The sequence below is a fragment of the Vigna angularis genome, chromosome 10 (assembly GCF_016808095.1).
Source record: "Vigna angularis cultivar LongXiaoDou No.4 chromosome 10, ASM1680809v1, whole genome shotgun sequence".
Taxonomy (NCBI): domain Eukaryota; kingdom Viridiplantae; phylum Streptophyta; class Magnoliopsida; order Fabales; family Fabaceae; genus Vigna; species Vigna angularis.
In genome coordinates this window covers 9229559-9253628 of record NC_068979.1, presented here as the reverse complement: position 1 = coordinate 9253628, position 24070 = coordinate 9229559, and the positions used below count along the sequence as shown (strand labels likewise).

General features: G+C 32.3%; 1 protein-coding gene across 2 annotated transcripts; it reads right to left on the bottom strand.

Moving 5' to 3' along the window:
- Positions 1–2339: 2339 nt before the first annotated feature.
- On the bottom strand, positions 2340–6815 carry LOC108334733 (mitochondrial phosphate carrier protein 1, mitochondrial). Of its 2 annotated transcripts, none has more exons than XM_017570665.2 (6): positions 6437–6809; positions 5700–6049; positions 5560–5603; positions 4794–5008; positions 4580–4704; positions 2340–2703 (listed from the first exon to the last, which is right to left on the bottom strand). In XM_017570665.2, exons 1-6 carry the CDS (start codon positions 6569–6571, stop codon positions 2652–2654), a joined length of 921 nt encoding a protein of 306 aa, XP_017426154.1. In that variant the 5' UTR covers positions 6572–6809; the 3' UTR covers positions 2340–2651. The 2 variants fall into 2 exon arrangements, with proteins under 2 accessions (XP_017426154.1, XP_052725860.1); XM_052869900.1 differs by lacking the exon at positions 2340–2703 and adding an exon at positions 2710–3013 and having other exon boundaries at positions 6437–6815.
- Positions 6816–24070: the final 17255 nt, after the last annotated feature.

The window sequence follows — 24070 nt, the reverse complement described above, 5'->3', positions numbered from 1 at the left end:
CACTGAGTGTATGACGTGCGCGTGTTTCAGAGAATGATGGGCGTGGTTCTTCGTGCACGACAGAGAAGAAATGGGATCAGAATAGAGAGTGGGTTTTAAATGGTTGGGGATGACGTGGAGTGTATTAAGGGTGAGGTGTCAGAATTAAAGGAGGCTAATTATCAAGGGTCTCACATATTACCTTATATACTTGTATAAAAATGTTCAATTTTAAAATAAAAATATAAATAATAAACTCATATATTATATTAAAGAATTTTTATAATGTAATTTAAAATATAAAAACGCTGGTTACGAAAATAAATTATTAAATAAAATAAATACTGACATTGAAACTCAAAAGTAACTAGGTGAAAAAGTTTAATATAATTTAAAAAAAAGCATAAAATAAGAATACAACTCTATCCAACCATAAACCTTACTTTCACTTAATTTAAATTTCTTTAATCTTAGCTTCGAACGACCCTTCTTCTAGTCATAGTCATTTAAAAACACTTAGGTGGCGACTCCATCCGACACTAATTGAATTACATTTATTTTCAATGCAAGATGAAAAAAAAAATGATTAAAGAGAGATTTGATATTAATGATAGTTATTTGTAAAGACTTAAAGTTAACGAAGCAGCAGATCATAAAAACAAAATGATTTTATAAAATGTAATAGGAAACATTGAGATCTAGAAGCTTGTGGATAACATTATTTAGTTTGAAGTTTGAAGATTAGGTCTGCTTAAGTCTTAATTAATTAAGTTGCAGGTGGATTATTTCTTCAACCTGCATCTTCCCAGTTGGTTGCCAGAAGATTATGTGCAAATGTATAACTGTTAATCACTTTTTTATTCCCTATCACTCAATCACTTTCTACAATATGCTTATTTAATGAATAAAGCCACAATACTAACAAGTACTTTTCTGACATTAATTAACAAACTAAAAGTAGGAGTAATATGTTTATGGAAAACTGTTATTCATACACTTTATTATATCATTAATATTTTTATATGACGAAATTATTATGTTCGTGTCCTTAATCTAAGAGTGACAACGTGGTAAGATAGTGGTCTGTTTGGTTGTGTTTTCACAGAAGAATAATCGGCCTTTGGATATTGTGTTATTATGCTTCTATCTATAGAAAGTTGCCGTGATTCAAGAACAACCCTGATACGGATTCATAACTGTTTTGTTGTAGCAATTTCGTGAAAAAGCTATTAAAGTAAAGTAAAAACAGAAACAACTTTACGATGAATCCCGTGAATTCTTCCTTCAGAATCGAATACCTGACTGAATGGCTAAAGAATAAAGTAATCTATCAATTGTTGTTGACACACTACATAACACTATCCTGCTTGTGTTAGTTGTTCAACAACCTTAAAAATGATCCCCTTTGTTGTGTGATCATGAAGTCATCCTCTGTTCATTCACATCACACGAACCAGTTCACCTTAACAGTTTCACTAAGCAATCATGTTACTACTGTTCTTGGGCCACAGTAGAATACTACATAAAGTTTGTACAGTTATTTGTTATTGTCTGAAGAGTTGAGAATGACAGCGTTTGAAACCATCATCCGATGTTCTGCTACTGCATGGCAGGACATTATGACGAATCTAGAGTTACAAAAATATGGTAGCTAAGTGGGGCTAACCCAACGTGTTGTTGAAGGTGAACGTGACAGTGACATAACAGTGAAAGTACATGTCCACACAGCAGATAGTGAGACTGCCCCTTCAATAACAAACCATATCATGCTGAGCTTTGAAGGACATCTGATGAATGGTGACTATACAAAGCGCTTCCTCATTTCTGGTTCTCATTTATCAGATAGCTACTGCTTACGCTGCTCGTGAGCATTGAGCTTGCTGTTTCCTACCCCTTCAATAATAGTTCATTTATGATTCAGTTGCTCATAGTTTCACAGACAAATTCGACAGTTGTATTAAAAGATTGTGATTGATGATTCTTCTCTCCTTAGATGTAAAAACATGAAAACAATCAAATCTTATAATTTGAACTATCTCTAACTCAACTCAGCAAGTTAACTCATACAGTTGCCTCTCTTACTTCTGGAACTACACATCTCAATTAAGTATACATGATTAAACTTCTCCAGATAATTCAATAAATTTGGATAAAGGTGGTGTGATAAATTTAACAACCACAAGGATTAACTGATATAACATCTTAGAATTGGTTGTTTGGTCTTAAATCCAAATACTAGCTCATGGGATCAGAATTGTCCCCTCCAGCACTAAATACCAAAACATAATAGAAAAGATTTGGAACCACTTACAAGAAAATGTTGATATGTAGTTAATAGAATCCAAGGTTGGATAAAATGGTGTCAGTAAAAATAAAACCTTAAATGGTAAATTGGCAGCACAAGTATTGTATTAAATCTGTGTTTTCTCTTTTTATTACACAACTCTCAGTATGCTAAGTAGACTTAACGACATAAACGAGCTCCTCGTTCTTTTAGAAAGGCAAATATCAAAGACATCAATGAAAACCTATGATGAAAAATTAAAAGAGACTACATGGTGACAGTAAGCTAAAGCTACCGCAAAAATAATCCTATACATAGTATAAAATGACTTGCAATCATCCAAGTCAGCCTGAAAATGTGACTGCAAATTTCTGTTTTTTTCTTAATCTTAGGCTCTCCCACCTCCTTTCGTATCAGTTGTAACTTCACCACTAGTTGGCCTGCAATGATAGACAAAAACAAATTTCAGAAAATAGAGAATTGAAGTTAACGTTTAGTTCAGAACATCATTGCTTTCAGATCCTCAAGATGCATTAACATACTTGTAGACAGCTAAAGTCTTAAGTGCGTGGGTTGGTTCTGATCTTATGAAACAGAACAACATAAAAACCACTACTGAACAGAATAAAAGCAAGGATTAAGTTAGAAAATCTCTATAATATTAAAGCATAGCAGTTGATGACTTGCAAACTTATCATCAGATGACAGTCTTCTCGATTATGCAGCATCAGCTAAGGCCAGTGCAGAAATCTGCAAGACATGCTTTTCATTCTCAACAATTCTGTTTGCTACCATATCTTATCTACAATATTATTACTTTCTTACTACAGCAACTTTGGCACATCAACCTGCTTAATTATCACACAGCCTTTTTATATTTTTCAATGCTAAATGGTAAGTCATACACAGATCAGGTGATTTAAACACTTATTCACTCTCTACACCAATATTAAATGTTAGTAACCCAGGTTAACAATGAAGAATTTACGGAAACTGAGAATTGAAAAAGAAAGTTTTCTGTTATTGATTTTCTTAAATCTCTCAAGAACAGAGTTCAAGTATTTATAGTACAATGATTAGAAGTAGTTTGTGTAACTGCCTATAACAAAATAACAGCTAGGACAACATAACTATAGCTGGCATAGCTAACTAAAGATGGCAAAACTAATCTGTTTCTTAAAAACAGAAGCTAAAACACTTGAGCTAATATACAATCACGTATACACTAGTAGCAAATAGAAGAAAGAATTTAGTTTTTCCTAGCAAAGAATGGGGAATAGGAGAGATGACTCCCATCCAAAGTTTCCCCTTCACTTTCAACAAGAGATGTTCAATCCAAAAATGATTCAAATCTGAATTAATTTCCTTTTCTTCAGTCCTACAATTCCACCCTTCCTAAAAACCAACCTTGTTCTCAATCAGTTATCCCTCTTCCCAGTTCCTTTGAAATATGCTATCTTTCTTTTCTTTCTACCAATATTTTAACTTTCCTTCTTTATTATTCTTATAACTTCATCATCAGAGAATAATATTTTGTATTGTTATCCATTAAAAGCCACTTCATGACGTGCCCATTATTTTTATTTTTAAAGCATTTTTTTAAAAAACTTTTGCTTTATGTTTTTCACACTACATTTAGACACTTGTATTCAGGTATCTACTGGTGTTAAGATGATGTTTACTTCTCTCTGAAGCAAAAACATTAACGCAATAATTCAATCATTCTGACAAAATAGCACGACCATGTGGTTATGTCAAAACCAAAAGGCATAGAAAACAAAATATAGGTTGATACAAATATAGATGTAAATAATGAAATACAAATGCATGCACAAGCAAGAACATGATTCCCCATAACAAATGAGAACAATTCCTTGGTGACAACTGAAATTTCATACAGTCAAACCTCCCCTAAGTTGGACTCAAATACCAGGTGCAAGCAAAGGAAATTATGGTTTGTGTAACAATATCAAGATCCAAACTTTTAAGGCTTTCTTATATTTTGACTATCTTGAACAAAAGAATCAAAATCTGAAATTTGGGCTTTGTAATCAGTAATTATTTAGAGATACTTAAGACAAATTTGCTTCCTTGAGTGAAAAATAGCACTTCCCGTTAATTTATTGATTATATATATCTTTCTCCGATTTGCTCTTTTCATTTTCTTCTGCCCAGATAGAGAGTAAATTGTAAAATACTAAAATATAAACATGATTTAAAATGCAAAATTGGCAGATTCAAAATGACATCACAAAAACAGAAGAAACTACAGTATAAACGACTGAATATTAAAAGTACAGGGAGTAATAAACTTACAATCCACCTAAAATTTTGATGGTGTCGTAGAAAAACCATTGCAAAGTTATAGAAGGACCAACCAGCAACATTCTAATGGGAAGACTCCTGGTGAATAGATTGGCTAGCCCAATATTTCTGATGGCCTGCACACCGAATAAGTGACGCGAATTAAGTTTGATCTATCCTATCTTTGAAGGAAGTATCATAAACTTAATTGAAAAGAAACAAATACCAGTGCAAGACTATCAGCCTTTCTGTTATAAAGAGAAGATACAATATTGTCAGCAGGATTAGAAATGAAGCTACCAACAGACCCAGCTGCGTACCCAGCTAAACATGTCACACCAAGTTGTTGACCTATTGAACAGTCCTCCTTTTTTCTTTTAACCATATTTCGATACAAAAAATCAACAGAATGCTCGAATGTTGAGAACATAACCATGGAAACTGCTCAAAAGAAAAGGAAGCAGAATACTTAATATTCAGTTCATTTATGAACAAGAGAACAAGATTAATCAATACATATTTCATTGTCGTGCTACTCCAAGAGAACAAAATTAATCATTACAAGATCATGGCTGCAATGCATATTTGAATACTCGGCATGGTTAGCTTGAAAGAAGTCAGTTATTTTTTTTGATCAACAATGCATCTCTCATACACTATTAATCAACCCGCAACAATGCATATAGCCAGTCCAGTCAAATAGTTACTTGAACCTTGTTGTACGTAATAGCATGATTTAACAAAAGAAAAGGAAATATTTTTTATGCTAGAACTGAATGATAAAGATACAGGAACGTACACCACTGAGAAAAGCAAGGTCTTAAAATTTCAGTAATTTCCTGGAAGATAGCTATATGCTAGAAGACTACACAAGACAGAATGGCATCCAAAATATCAATGTGAAAATATTACTGATGTCTCTTTAATTTCAAAATATAGTTAAACTACCCTAACTAGTGTAGAATTAACCAACAAGAGATTATGAAAATTACATGGAATGTTTCGACCCAAAAGTGGAATTAGTCCACGGTAGAATCTGCAAGTAGTAGATAGAATAGAAGATAAATAATCATAATCATCTCCTAAATCCAGTGTCCAGCAGGTAAAAACTAAGTATAGAATTTTTCTTTACCCTCGTGTGCCTTCTGACGCATATAACTTTGGAAAGCCATCAAACAAGCCCTTAGCAAAACATGGTTGTGCTTGAACCCTCACTTTAACAGCTTCAAATGGACATAGAGCTACATTGGCAAACACTTCAGCGGACGCGCTACTGAGAAAGAAAACAAAATTCTTGTTCTGGTCTACCAATACGTTTGAATAAACCCCTTTAAAATACTCATAGAGACCAAATCTGCACCCTCCTTGAGCCCCATAGCCAAAGAACTTGCCGGTCCAACCTTTCCAAAGGACTGCAGGCCCTTGTTCCCTCAATAAGGTATTAAAGCAAGAGGAAATACTGTAATACTTAATTGGGTGCACCTACATTTAACAAAATAATTTCCCATCAACAAATATGATCAAATCAACAACTATTATTCCACACACTATAATGAGAAAACAATCCACAACTCATTCCACTATCATCCCAAAAGGGCAGCCAAAAAATTCAACCTTTCAGTATTTCGTTTTCTATGATGTAACAAAAGTGATACAAAACGGTAAAGTGGTTCCCACTTCAACTTCCCAAATTTCCCCATTTGTTTTGTGTGCTAAGTATGTGACAAGAATCGGAGGCCAATTTATTGAGATATCTGTGAGCATAAAACGTAAGATACTAATCACTTCACTAATTTCAATGCCCTAATAAAACATGGCAAAACATGAGTTGTGGCATAAAGTGAGTGAACAAAACGATTTGAAAAGCACCTGCATGTTCACTTTCAATACATCAAGAGGAGTGATGGCAAGGTGGGTGGTGCCAGCACTGAGCATTCCTCCAATGGCACAAAGGGCATAATACCTGGGCGTTAAATCCTCACTGGCTCTTCCCTCCATGACCATGACACTCTCTCAAAGCCCCCCAAAACGACGAAAGTTGGTAACTTCAGTATAAAACCCGCACCCCAACCCCATTTTTTCTTCTACACGTGTTTCGAAAACCAGCCACTAAGGAGAAAAAGGGCAGCCAATTCGACCCTTCATGCGTTTCTGGCAGAGAAAGACACAAAACTTAAGGTTGTCAGAGGGACACGCAGCAGTTTGAATCTGATTCCAATGAGATGTAAAACCCAATACAAAACCTTATACCCTGTTTAGTTGGAATTTCATTGGCCTTTCCGAAGAAGCTAGTCCATCTCGCAAATACCCCCCAAAATTGGAATTTTTTAAAAGTCGAATTTAATTCTTAATCATATAATTCTGTAGCTTCTTTTTATTAAATTGTTTCTTGTTCTTGTATTAATAAAGTTTTAAAATAATATTACCTTATCATATCCTTAATTTAATTGACATAAAAGAAAAACTTAACAAGGATAAAAAGTATAATATTAATGTCTTCAGTATAAATAAATTTTAAGTGTTGTTATTGATCTTCATTTAGATGACTTAATAAATAATATTTATATTAGAAACACTTAATAAATTAAATATTTTAATTTAAATATTTCCTATTTTATGTATATCAATTATAATTATCACATATCTGTTAGACAGTTGAAGAATGAAATATTAAGTTTCTTTTACTATTAGGAAATTTCTCTGTATGATAAAAAACATATAAATTGTTATAGAATAAAAAATAAAAATTAATAAAAATAATCAACCTAATAACATAGATATAATGAAAATAAATATTTTTTACAATTTGAGACAAAATTTTCTAATTTAATAAATACCCAATTCATAAAAATATTTTATTAAATACTTAAAATAAAAATAAATTACATATTGGAGAATCAAAATAATTTTAATATTAAGTATATAAGAATAAAAGTATATCCTTATTTCATAAATAGAGTTAAATTGAGCAGTGTCCTTATCATGGAACCTCAACAATTGTATAATAATTTTAGCAATAACTTAAAGACTATTATAACTATAATTGTTTCAGACAATTTTATAATTAGTTTTGACAAATCCTGCGAGATGTGTGGTCTATATCGTCAATTAAATGGTTAAAGAATGAGCTAGAAGCATGAACAAGTCTCTTCTTGTGTCTCCTAACAGTGCACAACAATAAAGTGGGTCCACGATATTAATGTTTGGAAATCAACTTTTGTTTACTTATTTCATTTTTATACATCAATTATCTTTAAATAAACACATGCTAAATCTCACTAATGTTGTGTTTGCATGAAGGATTTAACTCTTGAGTAAGTTTTGCAAACAAATATTTGAGTTGATTTGTGTGTTTGTTTTAAAACATATATGTAGCCTGATTTGAAGAGTGAAAAACTTTTTCATTATCTATCAATGTGTTGAGATTTAGAGGAATTGTGTTTAAAAAGTCTTGTTTGTCTTTGACTTATCTTATAATATCACGTTTAAAAAGTCTTGTTTGTCTTTGACTTATCTTATAATACCACATTCAAATATCACATGCAAATAACATATTTGAGATTGTAGGGATGTTCATTAGAGATGAGGACCAAGAACGAGGCTGGTCTATGGTAGATGGGTCGAGGTTGATGACCATATTGAAGATGAAGATAAAGAACAAAGTCCTTGAACACGGAGAAGATGAAGAGGAGTGGTTGAAGATGAAGAATAACATAGGCGTATTCGATTACACGACAATCGTATTCGGTTCCAACAATACAAATAAATACAAAGGGGCTGTATTTGGTTCCCCTATGTATGTATTCGGTTTCCCAGGAGTAAAAACATGGTGTATTCGGTTCCATTTTTCTGTATTCGGTTCCCATGTAGTTTGGCTTCACATTGCATGTTGTATTTGGTTCCAGCGTGTGTGTATTTGGTTTCTTTGGAGTACATTTTGTTAGGATACAAACAAAGTCCTACATAGAATAAAACAAAAGATGGATATGAGTTTATATACATATAAGACACTTTCCTTAGTAAAAGGCCTTTTGAAGTGATATCAAAAGCAAATTCGTGAGGGCTTGACCCAAAGAGGATAATATCAAGCAAGTGTGGAGATCTATGTGTGTATTGTCCCTCCCTACATCTGGTGACAGATAGACAGATGAATCATGGGTTGCACTATTTGTAAGTATTACCTTGTTTATTTTAAAATTCTCTTCAATTCAATTTTTTGAATAATTTTGTACTAACCTTTTTAGGTTTGAGAGTGTGGAATCCTACTTTGGTTCCAAGGACACCAAAGAAAATAAGTTATAACTTCCTAAGTTCTGTAAGAAAATTTTTTGTTGTTACGTGATTATGAATACATAATTTCAAGTTTCCTTCCGAATATCTAATGCCAATTTTCACTCTACAGTTTGAGAAGTGGTTATCTTTTGATACCAATCCACTCTATGCTCTTATGCATGAATCCATCTATTGTCAGATATTATTATTTTTGGTTCCTTGTTTATGCATTATCTATGCTTCTCCTTCAACTTTGGTCCCTCGATCTCTCTGTAGGGTTATGCTAGTAAATGGTATGCCAATAGTATAAGGAGTGAAGTTGAAGACATGTTTGATGCAATTAGAGCTACCAAAGAAGGACTCCCTGTGCTTTTTTTACAGAAGAGGTAGGGTGTAAAGAATCTCTCTTTTTTTATCTTTAATTACTTAACTAATATTGAACTGATGTTATTGAGAGACTAATGCTGATGTATATTAGAGATTTCACAATGACCAGTGATATGATTAAAATGATATTGTGCATCTTGTTTTGATTCTTCCATGAAAGAAAAAACTCTAGGATAAGGCTAAAAAATTTAGAGACATATAACCAAATATAGGATTATGTAAGTTGTGAGGTCTTGAAAACTTAAACAGCTTCCACCTGTCAAAGCATGTCCTTAATGCCTAAAAACCCTATTCAGATTTTTATTAAGAAACGCACCCAAACCCCCACATTCTGAGCACCATTAAATGCACCGCGCCACACGTGCAGTGTCATTAAAACGCACTCACACCCACTCTGCATGCAAACGCCAAGTGTCACTTTGGAACATTCGAAAACGTTAGTGGAATCCAAGTGGCAGCAGGCGAATGGACGCTCGTCCTACGTGGGGAGAGAAATTGATTTTCTGAAAAACACTCTTCCCACTCTTCTGTATGCTTCGTCTTCTTCCCCAAACTCTTGATTCCCAAATTCTCTACCTTCTCTCTAGAACCTCCATCTTCTCTCTATCATAACTCACTTTCTTCTTCTCCGATCCAATTTCAGAAACCGTAGAAGTAATCCAGACGTCCTAAGCTTTCCGTCAAACCGAACAAGTTCAAGTTTTGAATCTGGTAAGTTCGTCCCTTAGTTGTTCATTATTAGGTTTCATGCAAAACCACATCTGGTTACATGCATTCTCTTTATCTGAATCAAATTTTGATTCTGTAAATGGTTTTAGTTCGCAAGAGTTGAGTGGTCTGAGGATAGAAGTGATAGTGGGCGAATCCAGATTTGCACGTTAGGACGTTCGTTCACTACTGATCCAGGTAAGGGAAGCTTATTAAGTTTAATTCATGTGTATGTGTTGTACTGTATGATATTATATGAGTTATGAAGCATGAAATCTGTGTTAATTGATCTTTGGTATATGATCTGGATGATGAGATGATATATGGAATTTATGAAATGTGCCATGATATGAGTAGTTAAATGTATGAAAGTTTATACTGAAAAATGAGTTTACTGTAAGTGAGATTTGAAATATGAAAAGCTATGAAAATGAACGTTCGTTATCGAACGGTCTTTGACCGTTTGGTATTTAGTACTTCCCTTGAAAAACAGAATTCTTTCATTTGGAAAGAATACTGAGTTAGGACGAACGCCCTCTTATATTAGTCTTACGTTTGAGCATTCGGCCAAACGTAGGTGCTCTGAGTGTTATGTGAGAGATTGAGAAACTTTGAAAAATACACATTTATATACTTAGTCAATTCTAAATAATTCTCTTCCCTATGGTTATCTTATAAATTTCTATTTCTATTAATATTCCGAGTCAGCGATGGGTCTCGACTCAAAGCGTTCGTTAAGAATGGCGCTCGGTCTTATACCGAACGCTCGTCCTTACACTTGATTACCACATGTATGTAAATAGCGTTCGTCCAAATATTTAATGAATATCTATTACCGCGTTCGGTCATTGACTGGCGGTTAGTCTCTTTTATTAAATCGTACTCGGTATCAGCATCTAAACGCCTTGCGGTGTATTTATCAATTTGGATTCGATCTATAGTTATTGTACTTAAATTATTCCAAGTATAATTTGAATCGTTCTAGAATCAGTTCATTTAACTGATTCAAGTGGTCATAACGTCCGTTCTTGGAAGGACGTTCGTTTCCTTTCCTTCAGAAACGAGAACTTCTCTGTATCATGTTAACGTTCGTCCTCATTATGAAGGGGGCTGAACGCTCGTCTTTTTATGAAACTAAAATGGGATAGGAAAATGATGTTAAGTGGGAAAGTTATTGAGAATGAACAGTATTTGAGGTGGAACTATGGTTGTGGAATTTGGACGAGCGTTCCGTGGAGGAACGACTCTTGTATTGAATATTGGGAATTGTATAGTATGACTATGGTAAAGCTACTGATGGCAGTTCATCCTGATGTTCCGTGAGTGCTCGTCCTCACATAGAGGAGGGCAGGTCATGTGTGGGAACGACAGGAGGTCCTAGTCCTTTTGAGTACTTTGGACTGATAGGACTAACCTCGGGTGGCAGCTGATGGACGTTTCCAGTTACTACATCACCTGGGTGCAAGAACGCCTGTAGATACATAGAATCATACAGTCCGGACGGTCTGTCTTATGAGAGTTTTGAATGATAGTATGTATTGTGATATTATTATAAATGTTGATATGTTGATGTGTATGTATGACTTGTGAATTAAATTCAATAAGCTTACCCTGTGTTCTTTCCTTGTGTTGTCGTTCGTACCTGTACGTCTGCCTTGTCTATGCAATGATCATCCGTGTGGATGTGAGCAGACGGAGAGGCGTTGCTTGAAGAAACACTGGAAGAAGAAAATTTGGAGGACGCCAATCTGGTCGAAGTAGAGGTTAAAGCCGAGCCCTAGAGCGCTCGTTAAGTTTTAGTCTTTAGTATTTTCTGTTTAGCTTTTTGGACGCTCGGTTAATGTTTGTAAAACCGTTCGTTTTTAAATTTTGAAATACTGCTGTATGGTATTTATCTCTGTACTTAAGCACGTTTGTTTTGGAAAATTATTAGTAGTAGTGTAAGACTGCATGGTTTAACTGTTAATTGTAATCAATTCTAAATTATGGTTATTACTGTATTTTGGGATGTTACATAAGTTCATTGATGTCTGATGTGAATAATTCAAGCCTTTAGTTCATCTGTAATTATCAATTGCCACCAATATATATGCATTCTTAACATTCATTGAATGAAAAGATTTGGTTAGAATTAGAATTATATTTGGATGTGGAACATCGTGCATGACATTGCATTTCCTTCATAAGTAAATTGAATGTTAATCTACTCATTATGTTTGCTTTCCTATTACAAGGAGAAGATGCTTACCATGTTCTTTTTGCTTTTATAGATGATTTTCCTATGGATGTTTAATGAGATTCATGCATTGAAGCCATTCAAAGATGCAGCTCATATATTGGCAGAGAAGAAAGACTGGCCCCCTCTATATGACGTTCAGGTTTTGAATAAAAATGTGAAATCCCTAACCAGGGTCCAAACAATTTTTGTAAAAAAGTGAAAACTAGAGCATAAGTCATCCACCCAGTAGGGTCTAGGGTGAACACTTGCATACAACCTTAACCCCACTAGCAGAGAGGTTGCTTATAGGATTTGAACCTATGACCTTTATGTAACAAGGTACTAGCCTTGTCACCACAAAGATCCAAAAAAATGTATACACATGATAAAATTAAAAGGACAAATTTTAGTCACATAATGAGGAAGACCAAGTTCAATAATACAAGGTATTCCATATTAGTACTTGGATAAGACGCTATACCTCTCCTGGTTGATGGCCTTTACCATGCATAAGTATACAGCATGACATTTACATATAAGTTCAGATAAATAAATAGTGGTAATTGGAAAAGAAGACATAGGAAAACAAAAAGGTTAAAAGAAGGATATATAATTTATGATATGAAACAAATTGTAGGTCATCAGTTAAGAATATTTAATATAAAAGAAACATGATTTGAAGTGGTTTCATTTCTTGGTGCAGTATGTGGTTATCCATTTCATCTTACGTGGTTTATTGTGACAATCGTTATGTACAACAAGAAAATGCTTAAGAAGGATATAAGTGGTCAGATTTATTGGTGCAATAATTAGTTTTTCACTTCACATTCTTCTATTTCTTAAGGTGTTTGGCTAAGATATAAAAACATTACTAAACAGTATAATCTACATTTGTATAGTGAGGACATATTACTAATTTTCCATCAATGAAGTCCATTGACATAATTTATGTTCCCATGCACTAAAAGAAAGCTTAATAGCACCACTTCCTTCACTTACTATTGGTTTTTTTAGTCAGATTTGGAAAATAGTTCTCCCAAAATGCCACCACAAGGAAAGGTGCAAAAAAGGAAAAAAGAAGCCAACTGCGTGAAAAAGGCAAAATAAATAGAATATGTTTTCAAAAAGGCACTTGTCCGTGAAAATTAATGCTTCCCTCTACAAATACATTTTTCAAGAACATGCTCTCTTAAGCCTACCTTTTTGTTCATTTTCATTATAAAAGATAGTAATTACTAATATAGTAATTGAGGTTATTAAACAACTCCATAAAGTGTTTGAATTGATCTCATTAAACCAAAAATAAGATCAACCAACATTTCTTAAAGTATTTCATAGTTGTTTTCTGTTTGGCTTTATTCATGACCTTGGTTTAGGAATTAATTATGCAATTCGTTCAGATGACAGAACTCTTAGGAGAGCCATTGATGGTTGAGAGTGAAATTGGAAGACTAGAAAGCCAAATAAGCCAACTTCAAGCTGGTTTGAAACATGAACAAGAAGTGACCAAGGAATCAAAAGTCTAAAACATGGAATCAAGGGAATTTCAGTAATTCTAACAATCACTTATCAACTTCTCTAGTTCCAAATCCTAGTCCTATTCCCAAAAGTCTTCAAGAAAGGATGACCTTTGCTAAAGTCATCGCATCTTAAAACTCACTAAAGTCAACACATCTCAAAACTCAAATTATTTACAAATTATTCGTTAAAGACGTAGTATTAATATAACAACTAAATGTGGCAAACAATAGTATATTCATAACCCTAAGAGAAACATATGTTTATAGATTCATCAAATATTAACACAACTTAAACAAACCAGTTCAAGTTAGCTTCCCCCATACCTGGAATTGGACCTTCTTCATGATCCTTGCCACAATACCAAAAATCTCCTTTTTTTTCCTTCACCTACGGTTTGTGCTTCTTTAACGAAAAGAATGAATAATCAGAGACGAAGAAGAAAATAATGGATAACCTTCACCGAAGAAAGGAAACATGCACAACTACCATGATCGAAAACCTTCACACATAAGCACTCACTAAAAGTAGTGTCTGCAAAAGAACTATGGGAAAAAGAGAAAACCTTCGAAACAAATTAAATGTTTCAAATAAGGAAGTTTACGAATTTAACCTCCAATGTCAAATAATCACACTGCACCATTTTAAAATTTAATGACATGAGAATGTCAAATGAATGTATTTGTTGTAAGCAATTCTTTAATTTTCAATTGAATGAAAAATACAGGATCTTGAATTTTCATATACTCACTATTGTCTCATACACAATAGAAAAGAATTTACGTAGAAATGTTCTCTTCTCTTACTCCTCTTTAATGTTTTCTTGATGATATAGAAATTCTCAAGGATGTTTTTCTCTGTCAAAGTCACAATTTCTTTTTTTCTTCAGAGAACATAACTTGTCTTTCTCTCTTTTCATAAACTTAATCGGTCAACAGTTGTAAAACATTTTTTCCTCTTTTATGATATTTAATCAACTTTAATAAAATACCAAAATGCCCTTTATTGAAGTGAGAAAAGAGGGATTAATTTTAATAATTCTAAAATAATCCCTATAACTTTAATACTTTATATTCTAATAATCATCACATTAGAATATGTACATCAAAGTTATACTTTAAATTACATGAACCAATCTTAAATTAATATAATTTTACATTCTCCCACTTGGTTCATGTGATGACTTGAAGATCTAAAACTAAACTTTAAGTGTGCATCATTCATTAGAATTATCAAGTCATCATTCTTATATGAATTGAAATGATCGGATTATGATGGGCAAAAGTCATAAACGACAAGATTCCTTCCATGTATCACATAATCAAAACAACTCAACATAACTTTAATCAATCTTATAACTTTCATGTCTCTAAAAGAGATATAACATGTTATCACAATCAATAATACATGTATATAACTTAATGTGGATAACAATAGAATAAAGAGAAACATAACTTTAATTGAATTCACAGGTGTCATGACAGTACAAGCATATAACTATACATATCCATATAGATAGATAACATCATCATGTTAATATTGACTTATCCATAATGCCCATACTTTCAACATGGCCAATAAAAGTTTTGGGCAGTAGTCCTTTAGTTAACGGATATGTTATCATCAAATTCGTACTAATATGCTCAATTAACACTCTATGTTTCTGCACTTCTTCTTTGACCGACAAGTATTTCAAATCCATGTGTTTAGCACCCTTTGAGTACTTGTCATTTTTAGAGAAGAAGACGGCTGCGAAATTATCACAATAAATCCTTATTGGTTTAGCAATACTGTCAATAATGCCAAGCCTTGATACAAAGTTCCACAACCACAAAGCATGAACCGTGGCCTCAAAGCATGCCACGAATTCAGCCTCCATGGTGGAAGTAGCAATGACTGATTGTTTTGCACTTTTTCTAAGAAATTGCTCCTCCAGCTAATAGATAAACATACCCAAATGTGGATTTTCTTGAATCCACACATCCAACATAGTCTGAATCCGAGTAGCCAATAACCTCAAGATGATCTGACCTTCTGTAGGTGAGCATGTATTCTTTGGTACCTTGTAAGTACCTAAGAACTTTCTTTGCAGCTTTCCAGTGATCCATTTCGGGATTACTTTGATATCGGCCTAACATTCCAACAACAAAACTGATATCTGACCGAGTACAAGTTTGAGCATACATCAAACTCGCAACCACTGACGCATAAGGAATGAGCTCCATGGCCTTTCGTTCCAAATCATTCTTGGGACATTGGATTTGACTAAACTTGTCCCCTTTTTGAATTGGAACTACTCCAGGAGAGCATTTTTCCATTCTGAATCTCTCTAACACTTTTTTAATATAGTCTTTTTGAGACAAACTTAACAATCCTTGTGATCTATCACAAAATATTTCTATTCCTATCATATAAGATGTCTCATTCATATCTTTCATTTCAAAGTTGCTAGAGATAAACTTCTTTACATCATGTAACATACCAACATCATTAGCAGCAAGAAGAATGTCATCAACATATAGAACTAATATAACAAACTTACTCCCACTGATCTTTATATATATACACCGGTCAACGGTGTTCTCTACAAAACCATATGAAGTTATGGTATCATTAAATTTTAGATACCATTGTCGGGAAGCTTGTTTCAGTCCATATATTGATTTCTTCAATTTACACACCAAATTTTCTTTTCCTGTTATTGTGAAACCTTCTGGTTGGTCCATATAAACTTCCTCTTCTAAGTCATCATTCAGAAAAGCGGTCTTTACATCCATTTGGTGAAGCTCTAAATCATAATGAGCCACCAAAGCCAAAACAATTCTCAAAGAATCCTTCTTAGAAACAGGAGAGAAGGTCTCTTTGTAGTCAATTCCATCCTTTTGAGTGAAATCTTTGGCGGCTAATCTAGATTTATACCTTTCAATATTGCCTTTTGAGTCATGTTTAGTATTAAAGACCCATTTACAACCGACTCTTTTTGAACCCTTAGGCAATTCAACTAGATCTCATACTTTATTGTCATCCATTGATTTCAATTCTTCTTTCATTGTATTCAACCAATTCTCTGAATTATTACTTTCCATGGCTTGTTTGAAAGAGACTGGATCCTTATCAATGCTTAAGTCACATTCATGTTCAATAGAGTAAACCACATAATCATTCGAAATAGCAGGTCTTTTCTCCCTTATAGACCTTCTTAATGTTGTTTCTTGTGGTTCCTCTATCAATTGCTCATTTATTACTTGCTCATTTGTGACTTGCTCATTGTCAATTGGCTCAACATTTATATATTCATTTTGTGGGATTGAAACATTAACTTGTTGTGTGACTGTGATACAACAAGAGGGATAACAACTTCATAAGAGACATTAAATATAGAAACATTACCAGTATGCTCTTGAATATCCACTATTCGTGATTCCTCACTCCCACTAAATTGACAATTTTTAATGAACCGAGCATTTCCAGACTCAATTATTCTTGTACTATGGTTAGGGCAATAAAATCTATATCCCTTTGATTTTTCAGGATAACCGATGAAGTAACCACTAATGGTTCTTGCATCAAGCTTCTTTTCATGTGGATTGTATAACCTTACTTCTGCCGGACAACTCCAAACATGAAGATGTCTTAAATTGGGTTTCCTTCCAGTTCATAAGGAGTTTTAGAAACTGTTTTGCTAGGAACCCTGTTAAGCAGATATACAACATTCTTTAATGAATACATCCACAAAGATAAAGGAATATTATTATGACTTAACATACTCCTAACTAGGGATAGCAATTTTACCCACGAGCACGGGTATCCGTGGGTAAAATCCGCGGCAAGTAGTTACTATTCGCGGGTTTATCCGCGGTTATTTACTACCCGCGGATAACGGATAGCGGGTATTAAACGGGTCGGGTACGGGTAGTATACTACTCGCCCCGCGAGTACCCGTTACCCGCAAAAAATTAAAAAAGTTTAATAATTTATATATCTTTTAATTAAATTTAATTAAAAATAAAATAATATTTTATTAGGTTAAATTTAATTTAATTAAAATTTAATTTATATTTAATTTAATTTATATTATATTATATATTTTTTTGTAATTTTATTTTAAAAATGTATTAAATATTTTTTTTTATTTTTTGCGGGTATCCGCGAGTACCCGCGGGTTTTAAAATACCCGCGGGTATTTTTTAAATGGGTACCTGTGTGGATAATGGGTCGGGTAGCGGGTACAGTTTTATCCGGCGGGTCGGTTTGCGGGTAGGCACTACCCGTGCCCGACCCGCCCCGTTGCCATCCCTACTCCTAACCATATCCATAAGAATACGATTCTGCCTTTCTGCTACACCATTTTATTGTGGTGTACCGGGCATTGTATACTGTGCACATATACCCCGACTTTCAAGAAACTTTGCAAATGGACCTGGACATTGTCCGCTCTCATCAGGTTTACCATAATATTCACCACCTCTATCAGATCTCACCACTTTTACTTTTCTATCTAATTGCCTTTCCACCTCATTTATGAACACCTCAAGGACGTTCACTGATTGAGATTTTTCATGCAATAGATATATAGAACAATAACGTGAGAAGTCATCAATAAAGGAGATAAAATATTTTTCACCACTCCAAGATTTAATGTCAAAAGGACCACAAATATCAGTGTGTATTAACTCAAGAAGTTGACTGCTTCTTGTGGCAGGATATTTTGATATGTGTTTTGTTTGTTTACCCTTAATACAATCAATACATACATCCCAGTCATCAAAATTCAATTGAGGTAAAATTTCATTTTTCACTAACCTCAACATCCTTTCTTTGGATATGTGACCCAATCTTTTATGCCATAAGAAAGCAGAACATTCTTTTCCTGCACCACAATTTCTATCAACAACATGTTCAACATTAAACAGGGATTCAGAAAAATTAACATCAAGATTTAAACGATATAATCCATCCAATAATTTACCAGAACCATAATAGTACGAAAGTTTATACAAATGAAAAATACAATTTTCAATCTTAAAGTGAAAACCTAAATAATCCAACTTTGCAACAGAAATTAAATTCCTAGCACAACCAGGAACATAGAGACACTTTTCAAGATTCAGACAATAACCAGTGTCTAAAATCAATCTGTAAGTCTCAATTCCTTCTATTTGTGCCTTCATTTTGTTCCCCATATGTAAATACTTTTCAGTTCCTTTTATGGGCTAGATTGAAACAAATCCCTTTCTTTTCGAACCAAGATTTTCTTTTCGGACAATCTTTCTTGAAGCTACCTACTTTCTTGCAAAAGAAACATTTTTGGTCCTTTTGGATATTACCCTTATTCACTTTCATTGGGGCTTTGTCCTTCTTGTTCTTCTTTCCTGATTTAACTTTACTGAAACTAGCACGTTCATGAGTTGTGAGATGGATAGAATGATCTTTCATTTTCTTCAATCTCCCTTCCTCTTGTACCAACATGGCTTTGATTTCTTGAAAGTTCCATTTATCCTTAAGAGTGTTATAGTTCACTTGGAACTGGCCAAATTCAGGAGGAAGAGAGTTCATGATAAACTGTACTAGAAAAGACTCATTCACCGCCATTCCCATTGACTTCAATCTTGCTGCTATATTAGCCATTCCAGTTACATGTTCATGTATGGGTTGTGACCAGTCAAACTTTTTGGTAGTCAACTCACTCATAAGAGTTCCCACAATAGACTTGTCAGTTATGTCTGATTGTGAGTATTCCTTGATAATTTTCATGAATTTCTTTGCGTTTTCCGTTTTAGGCATAGAAGGCTTTACATTTTCTACCATAGACATGCACATCAAGTTTAGTGACAGCCTGTTAGACCTATGTCAAGCCTCATAAAGAGACTTTTCATCACTTGTACTGGTCTCTGTAATGGCTGCGGGCATTTCATCCATCATAATTGCCATATCCAAGTCTAACACACCCAGTTGGAACTGAATTTGTTCTGACCAATCAGCACAATTGAGCCCATTAAACTTGACCACATTGTTGCTCAAACCTGATAAATTCATGTAAGCTGGAAATAATACACAAGCTCATACATTAATGCTTTGATAAAATTAATGGATTCAAACAAATTACTACACTAGTCATACATTCAAGTTCACCTTTGGGTGACACTTAAATTGATAGGTAATCATTTAAGTCATTAATTTAAGTTCACCTTTGTGTGATTCTTAAACTGACAAATTCCATATATACTTTAATAAACAATAAATCATACTTAAGTCTATATGTATGCTATATTTGGATATACAAACATATTTACTAAGTACATGAAATGTCTCACTTTAATGTCATCAATTATAAACAATGGTTCACCTTTGGATAATCCATAACATCCTTATAACAATGACTAATTACTATATATATTCATAATTTAACATTCTTTATATTATGAATAATTTTCACAATACCATGAGCAATTTAAATGAACAGCGGAATTGCTAAAGTTTTAATTTTGATTAGAATTATAACTCACCCAAAATTCAACTTAATTGAATTTCCTTCATCCAAGATTAACAAATAATTACATATAATTCATAAAACAAATTATACCATACATGTCAATACATACACTTTTCAAATTAAAAACATTTTAAACCTTTAAACTTTTAATTCACATTTGAATTTCCATTCATTGCACAACAATGTTAAAAATTTAACATAAACACATCAGTAAAAGTACTTTACTGTGACAACAGGTGCGCAACCATAAAATTGCTTTATGGCAAAATATAAAAATTCGCGACTGGAGTTATTAAACATTAAAGTTGCTTTAATGCAACAATGAATTAAAAAAAATTGCGGCTTCTAAGGTGAATGAAATTCTAGTGAATTCAAAAACAATCATGCAACAGTAAAAAAATTTGCTTTACTTTGACATGCGCAACAATCAAAATTTAAAATTTTCGACTTTGAGATTCACATCAGAGTGAATCTAATTTTCTTTCATGCCAATAAAAATAATTAAACATCTGCAAATTAAAATCCCTAAATTTTATAATTCAAAAAATTAGGGTTTCACAAAATTGAAAAAATTACCATTTATGGAGAATCATAAAATTCAAACGAACTTGACTCTGATACTACTTGTAAGCAATTCTTTAATTTTCAATTGAACGAAAAACATAGGATCTTGAATTTTCATGATACTCACTATTCTCTCATACATAGTAGAAAATAACTTACCTGGATCCATTGTATAGTTACTTCCCGTCAAATGTTCTCCCTTCTCTTACTCATCTTTAATGTTTTCTTGATGATATAGAAATTGTCAAAGTCAGAGTTTTTTTTTTTTTCAGAGAACGTAACTTGTCTTTCTCTCTTTTCAAAAACTTAACCTATCAACAGTGTTAAAACTTTTTTCCTCTTTTATGATATTTAATCAACTTTAATAAAATGTCAAAATGTCTTTATTTAAGTGAGAAGAGAGAGATTAATTTTAATAACTCTAAAATAATCCTTATAACTTTAATACTTTATATTCTAATAATCATTAAATTAGAATCTGCAAAGTTATACGAATCAATCTTAAATTATTAAATTAATATAATTTAGCATTTGTCACATGTGAAGGTACCAGTACTGTTTGCACGTTTAGAATCGTCAAATGAAAAACATGTAGTTCGAAGTCCTATCTCCATAATGTTTCACACCACACAAAACTCCAAGAACCTTCGTTAAACTCTCTTCACCAACTTCATGATTATGTATTACCTCTTCATTCGCCAGAGTTAATGACTGTTATATAATAAATTGAAAGTACCAATATACTGCATTTATGTAAAATATATCTACAAATATAAGTAAATGCATTTAATATATATATCGAACAACTTAGTCAATGTATTAATGTATACTCTTCTGTGCTGTGCTGTATTAATATTATAAGTATAGGTGTTAATAAACTAATTAACGCTAGGTATATATAAATAAAACAATATGTATATTATTTTTCATTATGGTGCTAATACCTTGTATGTTATATTAATTAAATATGAAAGATCCTAATTAATGCTAATTAACTACTCATTAAAAATTAAAATGTTAACATATTAATATAGTATTCATTAATTATATGTTTAATATTTATATTAAAAATTTCATTATAAATATTAAACATTATTTACTAGTTAATTACTACATATGTGTGTTTGGATTGGAGAATAGATTTAAAAGAATGAAAAATAAAATATCATTTTATTTATTTTATTATAACTAATAAAAAAATTCTCTATTTAATTATTTTTTTATTATGATGATAAAAAGTATTTTTTTATCATAATTATTAAAGATAACATCTAAGATAAATAAATTTTATAATTTTATTACAATTAGTTTTTATATATATTTAATTGAATTTATAAATATAAATATTAGATGTAAAATATAAAATAATAAAATGATTATTGTTGATGAGGTTTAGTTCCATAATGAAATAGTATATCAAAATACAATAGTAAAACCGTTATAAAACCAAACATCTTTATTAGTAGGAAATAGGTTGTGTGATAACACCTGACTCTAAGAGTGAACAATTAATAAAATGAAGGTTATAAAGATTATAATCAATCAAGAATATAAAACATAAATACAAATATTATATTATAGTCATCACGTAACATATACTCATTATATAGAAAGTTATACATAAACACTCCAACATACATCATCAATTTTCAAAATAAAAAGAATTATACAAGACAAAACAAATCCAAAGGAGAAGCATCTTTCAAATTGGTTCATGTGTTCAAACCTGTCAAGTGATCATAGCAAATAAGAAAGACAAACAAACAACAAAGATGAAAGGGTAATCTAATGTACCAAAAGATTTAATCTAAATATTTATAAAACATAACTCATATTAATGCATATAAACAGTTGACTTTAGACTCAATTATCCGGATCCATGCTTTGGCATATGTATTCAATGTAGGTGTGCACACGTAATAATATTTATACTCTACAAAGTCCTAAACAAAGAGGATTATCACCCTACTACTCACGATAAACTATGACATTTTGCGACTCTCACCACATAACATTCTATTTTATTTGAGAGTGGATAGTTATTAGAGTTCAAGATACCCCACTTTAGGAACTCCCATATGTCAAAACATACACTAACTTTATCACATCACAAAATTTTAAATTGAAATTCTCTCAAAAACATCACAAGTATCCATAGAAACAACATCACACATATCAAGCATGCATAAGCATCATAATTCATCTCAAATATATAATAATCATGCACATAATCTAAAATAAACTACTTCAAACCTACAAAGAATTAAAAAACACAAAAAATCACACTAGGGCTTAGACTGGCACTCAGCGCTAGAGCTCTCGCATTATCTTTCGCTTAGAGCAAACAACATGTTGCTTAACGAAAAACATTAAAAGGGTTCTAGACCTATAATGGTAACTAACACTCAGTGGTAGAAAACCACCACTCAACGTCAGACCATTCGCAAAAATGGTTGCTCATCGTGAAAGAGTAGCACTCAACGTTCTAGAGCGAAAATGCTTTCGGACCTTCATAGCCAAGCTTATGCTCATTGTCATACTAGTATCTCTCTTTATCAAAAACCTACACATTCAATTATGTGATTTGGGGAACTAAAGACCTATTCAAATAATCAAATTGGTATTCCTTACATGATTCAAAAACAAATTCAGATGTTATAATAATTAACAATTTACTCAAATGACTATATTCTCAATTTCTGAACTCAATATTAAAACAACCAAAATACAAGAAACATATAATAATTTCAACATGTGAAACAACCAATTTCAAACCAGTATAATTTATCACAACATTAACCGCATGAAAAAAAATTGTAGTTAGCTTTTGTTTACCTTATAGATAACTAAAATATTCTAAAAAACCTATAACAAAAAACACTTAAACCTCTGTACGCTCCTATGTTTTCATTTTAAAATTTAGTTATTGGGTAGATTCATTTTCATTAATATAATTTATTTTAGATTTTGTTATATTGACGCTGTTACTATTTTAATATTTTATTAGTATTGTTTTATTTTATTTAAAAATATTTATTTATGTTAAGTGTAGCATAACATATTAAGTCAATAAATATGTTTTTACTTTAATTTTAATTTTTAAGTTAAATTTGTTTACGGAAAATTTGATTGTGAGAATTAAATTTTTGACTGAAACAGCCTGCCTCTTCTTTTTTGCCTGAACGGTTTCCCAACGTGGAAGATCAAATTGTCAATAGAGGCTTAAGGGAAAAAGGTAATTAGTTTTTGAATTATTTTTTTTAATTTTGTATTTAGAATCTCGGCTTTTGTTTTTGTTTTTACGAAGGATATTAATATTCTGACTTTAAATTTGTTGAAATAA